This window comes from Serinus canaria, chromosome 9 (assembly GCF_022539315.1).
Source record: "Serinus canaria isolate serCan28SL12 chromosome 9, serCan2020, whole genome shotgun sequence".
Taxonomy (NCBI): domain Eukaryota; kingdom Metazoa; phylum Chordata; class Aves; order Passeriformes; family Fringillidae; genus Serinus; species Serinus canaria.
Window position 1 is genome coordinate 21,361,398 of NC_066323.1, and position 13,107 is coordinate 21,374,504.

The 13,107-nt window shown below is 38.6% G+C and overlaps 1 protein-coding gene across 2 annotated transcripts in view; it reads right to left on the bottom strand.

Moving 5' to 3' along the window:
• WDR33 (WD repeat domain 33) overlaps nucleotides 1-13,107 on the bottom strand; it is a 68,814-nt gene that overhangs the window by 38,357 nt on the left and 17,350 nt on the right. For both annotated transcript variants that reach the window (XM_009089335.4, XM_050978202.1), the window contains exons 2-7: nucleotides 12,474-12,697; nucleotides 10,264-10,332; nucleotides 9,715-9,819; nucleotides 9,023-9,118; nucleotides 8,397-8,548; nucleotides 6,542-6,639 (exon numbers count right to left, since the gene is read on the bottom strand). In XM_009089335.4, coding sequence (XP_009087583.1) covers nucleotides 6,542-6,639; nucleotides 8,397-8,548; nucleotides 9,023-9,118; nucleotides 9,715-9,819; nucleotides 10,264-10,332; nucleotides 12,474-12,677 — 724 coding nt within the window. In that variant the 5' untranslated portion in view covers nucleotides 12,678-12,697. The remainder of the gene's footprint in view (nucleotides 1-6,541; nucleotides 6,640-8,396; nucleotides 8,549-9,022; nucleotides 9,119-9,714; nucleotides 9,820-10,263; nucleotides 10,333-12,473; nucleotides 12,698-13,107) is intronic.

Sequence of the window (13,107 nt, forward strand, 5' to 3'; positions counted from 1 at the left end):
AGGACAAAGCTCTCAGTGCACCAGAGGCTCTCACTGCAGGTGGGTCCTGAGCCCTACACAGAGTATTATGCACAATTATTTTTGGTTCCATGTGAAGTCACAACTGATGGAGATGAAGTTCTCATCCCTCAAGTATTTATAACTCATCCCTCAAGTCTTTATAACTAACAACCTGTAAAAACTAGTTACACCTAGTTCAGTATTTATCTGCCCCTTGCGATGAGCAGACACACAAAAGGAAGAAGAGGCAAGAAATCCTAACAATGGAGAGAAGTTCTTATGGAACTATCCTGTATTTCAGCAGCATTGAGAGCTGGCTGTCCTAGTTTCTCTGAGGTTTCTCAGTATTTCTTCAAGCTTAACAGAACCGATGCGTTACAAATATTAGTGTAAAATTTGCCCTTGGTCTCAGTGTAAGTGACTGCAAAACTTTCAGCTTCAGGAGAATTTTAAGGGATGAAAATATTTCAGAGTTGCATCTGAAATAATCTCTCTCATGCACAGTGTCTCTTCATTCTTGTCTCATAAAAAGCCTTGACAGAAGTGTGCAGTGTAACTTTTTTTATAGCACAGTGCTGTGGTTCATGTCCTGTGATCTGTTTTACCCGTTCCTAGAGAATTCTATGCATTTCCTGTTAAATTTTCAGGATTTTCAAAACCCTGGTTCTAGGTAAGAATCAGAACTCTTATGCTATACACTACTCACAAAATGAACTACAGTTTTTAAACATATCAGGTACAACCAGCTCCAAGAGCAGTCTTCAACATCTTCTAAGTCTCCTGGAATTGTTTTAAGAAGCAGAGCAAAAGCCTGAAGCTATCACCTTATCAACACCTTTTAATCACAGAAACCACCTCAACCTAGCAGTTCAATCCCAAATTTTTGTTCAATCCAAACACTTCACAAATAGAAAGCTGATGTAAGTCAATACAGCAGGGTAGTTTCCCAACTCCCAGAAGGATTTTTACTTCTAACACATAGAGAAGTGGATAATTCAATAAAGCCTACCTCTAATAAAGTTTCCTATGCAGAGAAAACCAATGCACTTTAGTCCTGAAAGTCATTGTCAGGGATAACACTGAGTTACCAGGTGGCACCTGAACACTTTTTAGTAGCCTCAAGCAAGAAATGGAATTCTTCCCATCTAATGTAGGTGATATCCACCATCCTAACAAGCAGCAGTAACTGAGACTAGCCACAAGATCAGGAAAGGGTATGAGTATTCCCACTCCAGGTCTCTGGTGCTACTTAACTCTGAACAAAGTGTAGAGAAAGATGCTAGGGAAATATATGTTGTGTGATACCTTCCACTTCTGAAGAAAGAAATTGTGCACAGTATTTGTAACTTTTAATCTCACAAAGGTAATTTCCTAATGAGGGAAGAAAAGTGCATCAGACTATAAAGAGCCCACCATGCACAAAAATCAAAGGAGCAGCAGCAGGATTACTGGCAAACCATGAGCAGCAGAACAACAGGGCTCCTGCATCCCAGATTGTGCAAGTGATTAGCTGCAACACCTCTCTCCCCCAGCCCCAGCTCAGCTTTGGCAACAGACTGATGAAGATCAGAGACCAACACCACCTGGCAAACAAAAAACCCACCAACAAAGAGGTGATCTGCTCCAATACCAGCATTCCAAAAGAGATCATTTTTTGAAGTTCAAAAATTCAAGGACTTGCCTTCTCTAGATTGATGTGGTTGGTGCCACTACCAGCCAGGTCTCATTTCATCCTGAGCTTCTGTTCTGAATAAAAACTTTCTAATATTTATGCAGGGATGCACCTAGACTAGAAGATGTTTCAAACATACCTGAAATCCCAACAGTCTAAAGAAGCAATCCCCATCAAAAAGATCCAGAAGGTTTAAAAAACAGGTCTCCTTACAAGAAACATGGTATTGACATACAGGCACTTCTGGAATTTACTGAGTTTTCTCTCTTTGTTGAGACAAGGGAAAAAAAAGAAAAACCTCACATAAGGGTAGGTAAAGTTGGAAACAGAAGGGTTAGGGTTTTTCTTTTAATTTATCTGATATAGAGTTCAATTATACTCCAAGAAAAGGAAACAGTTTTAGAAGCTACTTGCTTCAAGGCTAAGAGCTGGATAATAATACATGTTTAAAAGTGAGGGACCAAGATAAAGATGTTGATCTGCTCCTCAGGTTCCTTTTACCCACAGAACTCATGTGTAAAGTAAGTTCAGGATTTGCTATTTGAGGAAAAAAACTCTGAAGAGATCCTTCACTTTCAGGCAGAAAGTGCAGAGAATACAAACCATACAATAGATTCAAACACCTTAAGGGGCTTCATGGTACATTATTTGTTAATAAAGACTGAGAACTGGAAGAGAAGGAAGGAATAAATCCCTCAGTTATTTCAGTATGAATAGAGGTGGAAATACTTTTGCACAACCTGGGAGCAGATGAAAAGTCTGTTTACCACAATTGCTGTGACTTCTGCAGGCACAAACACATGGGTTATTTTGTAGGTGATAGTGTTAAAAATTAGATGTTGTTAACAAACTGCACATTTCAAATCCAGGCAGAATACAATAACCTTGATTGCCTTTAATTGCCTGAATTAGGCTAAGACAAATCACTGAAAGATTATTTAATGTATCCCCCTATTTTAGAGAAAGAAAATAGAAGAACAGATCTACAAAGTATTTTAAAAAGCATGGGTTATACCATCCTTCAGAGAGCTGGGTAGAGTCATCCTCCCCAAAAGACCTATTTAAGGCAGGTTACTCTGAAATCCTGGGAATCCTCATCTACACTTCAGAATGAAAACATTACAGTGTTCCCAAGCACTCATTTCTACTGCATTCTGTGAGAGGAAGGAGAAGGAAGGAGAAGAGAACTGAGAAATCCAAAATCTATTTGTAGCCTCCTAACCCACGATGTCATGCTGGGAATAATTAAGGAACCATGTGTTTATTAATGACCTACCCAAAATATTCCCAGGGATACATCAGCACAGACACACTACCCAGAATGTCACTGCCACCAGTAAAAATCAGCAATAGCATTAATTTCTCATGTAAATAAAGGGACATGAATATTGTACTGCACAGTTTTTCACTAGATGTTTTTAGCATTATTAAAAGCCATCCACGTGTATGTTCTTACAGAAATGTTCCCAGCATTAACATCATTGCAACAGTTTAGACAAAAGATCTGAGATAATTTTATTGGAAATGCCCTTCAGAGGAACAGATTGTCATGAAAATAAAATGTTGCTATATTATAGTCTGTTTTTCATGTCTTATTTTTAAAAGAACATTTTTTTACCATCACTGAAGTTCCTACCTATGTATTTAAGTGCACTAAACTGCACTCACTGCCATCATCAAGATGCTGAAATGACAGAAAATGACAGAGGTAAAAGAAACTGGTGCAAAATCAGGACCACAGCAGCTCTACCTCAAGGGAAAGCCAGGCAGTGCCTGGGCTGTGGGGAAGCAATGACACTCAATGCTATTTCCTCCACCTACAAGTTCTTCCAAGATAACTCACTTGAATTATTTAAAGATGGTTCCCCAAGAAAACAAGAATTTAATCCTATTTATTTCTTTAGGGTATTAAAAAGGAGACTGATAAATCTGCATGTTCTGTTAACAAAATGCCCAAACTCCCCCTCCAGTGCCCTGGAAAGCTGTGGTGGTACAAACAACAGCCAAAGCAACATTAGGCAGTGAAAAACTGGCCAGCAAAAAGGGACTTAGAGATGGAAGAAATGAGACTCAGAACCTCTGGCACAACCCATGAAGAACCCTGGAGGGTGTCCTGCTTACCTTCTCTTTGAGGAACTAAAGGGAAGTGGACACAGTTAGTAAGTGTATCTCATGCAGCCCATGTAATTATGGTTAAACCACTGGAAAAATGCACAGCCCATTCCAGACAGCTGAAAGAACTGCAGGGAAACCTTAAAAATTCATCTTATGTAATTTACCACTTCCATTGTTTTTCCAGTACACTTCAGAAGGGAAGTTTAGAATTGTTGCTTCAGTCCACTTTTAAGGAAACCATTTCAATAAACAATAGGAATTAATATTTGTTTCCTCTAGTGCAAGCAATAGCACCTGCAATAAGTCTGTGGAATTCTGTCTTTTTTATACGAGCAAAGCTTATCCCAGTAACTTTAATGCTCTCTACAGAATTGCTTTAAAAGCATTCCTTACCATTAGATTCTTGAAATCTGTTTTTTAAAAATATGTTCCTTAATTTGTTGTTGAAAAATCATTCTGAACAACAACATATTGACATATTATCCCTGTGAGTACTGATCTTTTTAATTATTACATCTGATTGTAAATTGATAGTTATGTTTGACTTTTATAATTCTTGTGACAACTTGAAGAACATGTGAAGTGAAACTCTGGACCTAAAGTACACTGCAGAATTCCTTCAACTTCACAGCACCAATATTATCCAGAATAGCTGTATGATGTGTGAAAGTAAGAAATAAAAATAATTTCCCAGGATTGTATTCAATTTAAACAATGTACATAAAATCCCTTTGACATAGGGGCACCAAAATTTTTAAATTTACAGATTTCTAACTGCATGGCAATGGCATGGGCAGTTGCACAATTGGAAGGCTGTACTCAGCAAAGCATTACAGGTCACACTTGTAACCATGTAAAAGCAGAATGCACATGGAGGAGCCAAAAGCTGAAGATCAATACCCCAAAGCCATAAGGCACTAACTTTCAAATGAAAGAGTGAAAGCTTGTATTTTCTACCAATAAAATGATGTTACCCATCAGCTCTTTCAAATAACTCTTCTGACCATATTTAAAACCAGTCCTAGAGACTAAAGCCAAATCAGACCTGTATATTTGCAGAGACATCCTCCCAACAATGAGGGGTTTGGGTATCATTTTGCTTTGATGTGGGGGATGTTTTTGCTGGTGTTCTTTGAGTTTAGCTTGGAGTTTGGTGTTTTTTTGCTTATCTGACAGTAGAAAGAAGGAATAATCTCCCCTGCTCAGTTTTATCCAAAGATGGTAAAGTTTTCAAACCACTTTCAACTTATATGAATAGTGAAGTGTATTATGGTTAGATGATATAATAGAAGCAAATGTATTGTTTATAGAATTATGTGCAAACTAAAAATTGAATATTGAGATGTATAAACTAAGAAACTATTGGATACTTCTATCTGAGGTCCATTCGCAATCAAATGTTAAGATACACAAGGTAACAGAAGAAAATGTAGTGCAAGTTCAATTCTTTATAGCCTAAATTAAATGCTATTCTCCTTCTACTTTACACAGAACACTGAAAGAACACAGAAGTAGAGGGATTTTTAAAACCTTGACAACTCTGCATGGAGGGAATCCCAATTTCCTCCACAAGATTAGTACATACCTGGAGGAGGGTACAGAATATGTTTAGGGCAGAAAGATTTCTTTGTAAAGCAAAGCAAAACAGTCCTAAATCTGTTTGAGGCCTTCCAGAGTAACAGGTGTAAAGTATATAACCTAGAAATTTGTTTGCCAGGTCCTGCAAAGAACACACCTATCATAATGTCTATGGACACCTGCTGCTAAAATATCCTCACTGAAATAATGCTGAAGCTCAATGTCTTTGCAAAGTAGTGGTGTTTAAAATTAAAATGCTTGTAAAACAAGAGGAGACCTTAAGAGTCAAATGAAAGAGGGAGAGCTCTACTTCATAAAATATGGAATGCAGGTCCAAGTTGGAGGCATGATTTAGGAAAAAAAATCCTTAATTCAGGAAAGCACTGAACAAGCTCACACACCTGGAACTGAAAGCCCATGTTTTTATTCCATACCTTCTTTGCAGATTACCTGCAAATCTACAGACCTCAGTCTCACAACAACCTTTTAATACATTCTCATTAAATGATGTATTTTGGACATCTCTGCAAAAAAGGAATAGATGTCAGAAGCTACTGTTACTGCTCATTAGGACTGCAGCAAGAGAAGGAGAAAGGCTCAAGAAGGCCAGTGGAAAGGCACCAGAATTTAGTGTACACAGATGTTGGACAGAAACTTTACCCATAGCTAGGATTATTTGCCTCTGCTATAAATTATGTGATTAAAATTTACCAGTTTTCTCTAATTAAATACTCTCTTCCTCTTAAGGAATGAGAAATAACCACCTTGCCTCTGAAGAAATCAGAATGAAAAGTATGCCCCTGAAAAGAATGGAATCCTCTGCATGAAGATGCATGTTCTGAAATAACAGCAGCCACAAAGATTAAGCTTTGGAGAAAGAGAAATGTATTCCTGATCCAGAAACAGCTATTTCTACCTAATTAGGAAGCAATAAAATGTTCTTCTATCCACCTCCATTGTTTAGAGCTCAAGTGGAGAGTTAACAGTGTAATGCCCTTGGGAACTGAAGCCTCTCTGAATTTAAGGTACCTATAGCAGCAACCAAACAAAAACTTGTTTGGAGCATTAAGAAAAAAATTGTAGACAAGCTGATACTTCTGTATTGTGAACATCTAGTTAAAAAAAAAAGTTTTCCCCCTCTTGAAATACCCCAATCAGTACTTTTGGTACACATACCTCGAAGAATTCTCTCCTCATGGCAACGTAGAAAGTCCCAGATTCTAACAGTGCCGTCGTCAGAGCATGTAGCAAATTTATTATCCGTGGGTGAGAAACTGTTACATGAAGACACACAGCAGGGGAAAGAAGTCAGCATTTAACAGATTATCTATGCTTCTCAGACAGGGCAAAATTATACTGTAATGTGTTATACACTGAAGGAGGCATTTGAACATAGGCACTTCTAAGTGAATACAGTGCCTGCCAAACAGCACCTCACCACAAGACAGGAATTCAGCATAGGATTACTATTGCATTGCAGTCCCCTGTCAAATGAGGAAAAATTCTGTCATTTATTCTTAGCACTTTCCTATCTGTGATTGCACACAGCAGTGCCTTCTCTGCAGGATGAGAAGCAACATCAATATGGTTTGGTAACTGTCAGCCTAGATTTTCATGTTTGGTAATATCACAGGAAAGTGACACTGCATAGAAGCACAGGAGAACAGTTCTTAGGAAAAACTCCTCTTCAGCAACAGGTGCTTTGCAGTAGAGAAGCAAAACATAAGGGAAAGCTGGTTACAGGAAAATGCTACTTGGTTTAACTGTTGGGAAAAAAAAAAAACCTATATAAAACAAACACTTATAAGAGCAATTTGGAGATGCTCCCTCTTATTACACCCCACCAACAACATGAAAAGAATCCTACAGACATGTCAGCAGCTTCCAGGTTCAGCAGTTAACATTGATTGATGAAAGTCACTGGAAAAGCAAGGAGTTATTTAACCATGTGAATAGGGCCAGAACACCTCCAACAACTGACAGGCCCTCTACTTTCTTTCTGGAGCAGGGAAAGACCACAAGGGAGCCCTTGTGAAATCCTAGATCTTTATGATCAAGAAAGGGCCTAAAGCAGTAGAGAAATTCAGTGCATGGCCATGATAGTCAGACAGTAACTGAATCCAAAGTAAGCACTTCTCATAACCAAACTCTGGCAGAAAATGCTGCACTCTACCAAGAAAAATGGTGACTTTAGTGGAAAGTGAGTTTGTGACAGTGAACCTTTATCACCATGGGCCAGCACCTGAACCCAAAGAAACACTGTTTTAGCACCATTTGGGATCTGCAGCTTCTCTTCAGGCTTACTTTAAAAACCTTAACTAAAAATTATATGCAGGTTTGCTCTAGAAACACCCCTCATTTACACCTTACTGATAAGTATCACTTTGGATTTGATTTTTTTATAGACATTTGCACAACTGAGGCATCAACACTGAACCAAGAGAATATCCTACAATCTTCTTTTCAATGGCTTTCTTACAGTTTCAAGCTTGAAGAACCCATTCAGTATTAACATTAGACTTCTGTATGTGGCAGTCTGCGTGGGTATTTAGTATTACTGGAAGTCTTGGCTTCACCAAGCCAAGCAGTTCTTCACTTTATTTAGTGTTTTATTATTTTGTGAGAACTATGCAGGTGTTTTATTTCTGAAGGCTTTATATTTTATTCAGTTAGATTATTAAAGACTGAATTCTTTATTTGGAATGAAATTGTTGTCTTACACAGTGCGTATAAAAAGGAATAACTGATACACATCGTCACCATATAGAAATGAAAAGAATACCAGTGCAAAATGCGGCAGACAAATACATCTCTAACATATTGCAGAGGCGGATACTGGGACAATACTAATTCAGAAAGGTGCCAGCAAAACGGTGAGAATGTGGAAACAAAAGGAAATACTGTGTTTATGTGGTGCAGGTAGTTTCCCAGAATCTGACAGAACCCATGCATTTCTGCACCCAGAATACACTTAGAGAACAGTCTAATCATGGCAATAGGTACTACAGAAAATGGTATATTGTGTATAAACCTGGCCTCTCTAATCGCCTCCTTATGTGCCTGGAACATCTTGACGTTGTTCATGTTGGACTGCCAGTATTTCACATATCCCCCGTGGTCTGCTGTCAGCATCCACATATCATTGTGTGACCAAGTCATAGCCCTTACAGGGCTGTCGTGAGCCTGCAAATTCAGAAACAGAACTTCTAGCAAACACATTCCAATATTCTCTGATCCACACACACACTGAAGTTACTAAAGTTCCGACTTAACAGCTGCAATGAGGAAACCAGAACAATGATGATCTAATTACATTCAAGATGCCGGGGGAGGGGGGGAATCCCTTACTCTGTACACAATGGCCTTCTAAATAATAAGAGTATTTGCACTTTGTTTCCAAAGTGTTTCTTTATTATTACAAATACTCGTAGTACATTCTCAAGAACAGTTAATATAGAAGATGGAGGTGGAATGAGAAGCATTAAGCGAATTGCCTGTAGCCATGGCCTGACACGGGACCACAACAGGACAGAAGACCTCTAAGGCTCCCATCACCACTCAGACCACAGACCAATGATGAACAGGGTGAAGATGTGTTCCTAAAACATGCTCCAAGACCTCAAGGAAACACAAAGAAATCTTGACAGATTACTTTACCTGCAATATTGTTTCAAAATTGAAAGTCAGTCCATTCCATAAAGTGAACTCCCCACTAGATGCACCAGTGACCAAGCGTCTCCCCTCAGGAGTCCACTGTAAAAGAAACATTTAACTAAACTGTGCAAATATAATATTCAAATATTTCTTCACAATTCTCCAAATAAATCATGAGCTTCTTCAGGGACTCTAGAAACCAAAGCTACTAAATGATTTTCTAGAGGATGTGAGAAGGCAAAAATGCAGAACTGTGCCAGAGACTTTTGACTTTTGTAACAACAGGACAAAGCCCACCGTAAAAACAATGAAAAACTCTAGTTGTAAAGATAAAACAGCTTATTGGCACAAATGCATTTCTAGCACACAATATCCATACTAAACAATACTTGTGACATCATGGAAAAGTTATTAAAAGCTGCTATGAGACTCCAACAGCACAGAGACCAAATTTCCTTTAGAGTCAAGACATGTCAGGTCTCTGAAATGTAATAAGGAAGGTAGGAATTGCACCCCAAACTCTGAGAGTAAGGACGCTTGTGTACTCAGACTTTACAGTTTATTTTCCTAAAGCTCTCCATAGAAAGACTGGACACAGAAGTAGTTCATACACTGCACATGCTATTTTTATTTAAAGATGCTTTAACTGCCATCATTAAGGCAACACAACAGAGTAATTCCAACACTGTACTCACCCTGACAACAAACACTGGGCATTTCACTTTATTAGTAGATGTCCGAACAAATTTTGTTGTCACAGCATTCATAGGGTTGTTCAGCATTCCTATAGGAGGGACCAACTGTAAGAGAAGAAAGAAAATATTTCCTGATGACATTTAAATCAGAACCTTCAAGAAAAGAACACATTCAAAACACCCATTTTGGAAAAGCAAGGCTGGCATTTGCAGGGATATTACCAGAAGTAAGTTGGTAGAAGTGTTTCAAAGTCTGCATCATTTAAAAACATAAACATCCAGAAACAGCATCTTCAAGAGTAGCTTTGTAACCTCAGTGCATGATCAAAGTTCTTATGCACAGAAATTAAAAGCCTGTCCAAGCTTAACGTCCCTTTATGGACATGGATTACAACAGAACAAAATAATGGAGAGTGAAAATACCCTTTACAGCTTTAAGGCTTTTTGCAGATACAAAAATAACCTCAGGTGACAGGCACAATCTTTCCTATCTTCTGGACAAATTTTCATTTGCACAGTTTTATCAGTGAACAGGAAAATTCTACTTACATCATTGTAATATCCTGCATCGGGCTGGATTGCTCGCATATCTCGTTGGTCTCTCTGCCACACTCTATTCTGGAAAGAAGAAAACAACTCCTAGTTCATAATAGAGCATTTCCTTGTTAAATAACAGAAAATAAGAAACACACAGAGATCCTGATTGGGAAATTCAAAAGTGCTCCAAGGATTTTAAAATGAACTGTGTAAAGACTTTGGACTCACAAAAAGGAACATGTGGAGTTTATACTTAAGAAAAGGAGTCAGGAACGTTTCAAGTGTTAATTTCATCAGATTGAAGCAACTCCAGGAAAGCAGCAGTCCTATGTAAGGACCATTACTGTGCTACTCTGCTACCCAGTGTCAAAGCTTTATATTCAGGACAAGAATTTACACCATTTGCAGCTGCGCTGATGCACTCCCCATGAAATCCACAGAGCAGCACAAGCTACAGAAGAACCCTCTGCAGTGCCAGCATAAAGAGAACACTTTCAAAGGGCCAAAACTTAGAAGACCAAGGGATAATAACACCTTCAATCACTTAAATTTCCTGAGCTGTCAAACAAAACCTTTTCAAAAGCACTTCTAATGAACTTAGAATTATTTGTTTTGGCTTTGTGCCACAGACCCCATCAATTTGGATAAGTGCACATATTGGAAACAAATTACAATTCTAGGTAAAACATTCCCAGCATGCACCACTACCATTTGCTACAACTTCTTAAGGCAAGAGCAAATTACACATTTTCTTGGTAAGTTGTTTTTTTTCTAGAACCACATTAAATTAAATCAGTAGCACCAAAGCCAGCAAATGGAGATAAGATTTTTTTGTTCGCTGTTAATGTTTTTATAAACAGAATTTTGAGGGTGTTTATTCCTGATACAGTAAAAAGGTCCTGGACTTCAAAAATGTTTTTCAGAATAGCCCACTGCTAATAGAATCTCTTTTGGGGCATTCCTAAAATGTAAGAATATGTTTCAAATGTTTGATGTTCAAACAGATCTTAGATAATGGGTTAATTATTACTAAAACCTTCTAACTATTAACACCTACAAGCCATAACAATGCACTGTCCATAGTAGATGGAATTAATTTCATCACATTTCTGCAATGTTGCTCTTGCAGCTGTAACAATGCCAGTATTCAGATTTCATTCTATTTCTTCCAGGGTAATGTCCAGTACTCTTAGAGTAAATCTTGAATGAGACAATTGTATTTCTTCAGTAATGCTATCCCATCAGGTGACCTAAATAAGCATTTTTACAGAAACATTTCTTCAATAAAATTTTAAGTTTTTCACTATTTCTTAACTGTACAGAAATGACTTTCAGAGGCCACACTGCAAGCTTAAGAGCTATTTCATAAAATGATGAGAAAACATTTCTAGTGCCCTGATTTTGGAGGGGAAGGGGTAATGGTTCATCTCCCATTTCGGGAAATTTCTATTTAAAAGCAAAAATAAGAAAAACTACATTATTTATAATCATTTTTTTAATGAAAAACTATGGGAATGTGCCCCTTGTTGACAGAGTGACAAAACTATCCTTTGTCCCCTCAAAAAGGAAAGAAGCCCAGAAGTTTCTCTCCTCGATTAGGTGAAAAAGCCACCTCGTAGGCCTGGGGGACTTCACCTTTGGACAGAAGCCAAAAAGTCTGCCTAGACAATTTACTAGGAAAAGAAGAAAACTAAGAAACTAAATGCTTTTATAAAGTGTTTTACCAAGAGCAAGAACCTCTGGCACCTAGCTCGGTTTTTCTCTGTTAATTATTTTGCCTTTTATTAAACCTTTTTGTTTCCAACACTGGAACAGAAGCCATCCTGCTAATTTTTATGCCTCCAAGAGCAGCTGAGCTATCTTGAGTGTTTTATAGGCCTCCAAGAGCTTATTGGACCTTGCTTAAGAAAGCTAATATAACAAAAAGCCAGAACATTACACAAGATATTCAACTGCACATCAACTTGGAATTTCAAGACAAAATGCAAGAGTTGGTATTTATACAAAATACGCAACACATGCAGTTTTATTGCCAATGCTCAGCATCCCCTTTTTATTCACAATACACCAAATTTACAAGCATTTGCAATTTTGGTTAAAATTGCAGCAGTAGCTCTCCCAGTATTCCAGACCGCTCTGCAGGAAACCGAATAGCACAATCCCAATCAGGAAGAGAAACAAAAAGAAATTTCTAGACAAAACCCATAAACCCCTTTACTGACCTCCAAATATTTGATGACAGAAGGGTTGTAGTCTATGGTCTTTCTGTTGACAGCTTTCCTCATGCGCTTGCCGTCGAAGGTGAGCTGCTGCATGGCCTGCTGCTGGGCGAAGTCGGGCCGCTTGTAGAAGAGCTGCCGCGGCGCCTGGTGCTGGAAGCGCGGCATGTGGAAGAAGCGCGGCGGGGAGCCGATCTCCGTGGCCATGGCTGCGTCCTGCTGGAAGGCTGCAAGGGCACAGCACTGCTTAGCACACAGGCGCAATATATGGTATAAAAGAATTCATGCTTAAGGGGAGAATGTATAATGTTGCATTGTGGTTTTATTTTGCAGGTTGTTGTTTGATTTGTCCTTTTGGGGTTTTTTTCTCCCACACAGACTTGTCTTGTTATTCAATTGAGCCAGGTGTCTTATCTTTTTGCTACTTAGCTACTTTTCTGCCAAGTTTCAAACCCCTTCCTCCTACATCCAGTTGTTAAGCCCTCCTGTCCCAAGCAGTTTACCTCCCTTGTATTCCCCTTCCTTGTATTCCACCCACAGTTCTTACATTGTATCCTCCCTTGAGACCTGCCCCCTTTATAAGCTGCGGTTTGTCCCCAGCTCCTTGCCTCGGACCCCCAGACATGGGGAGTATAAC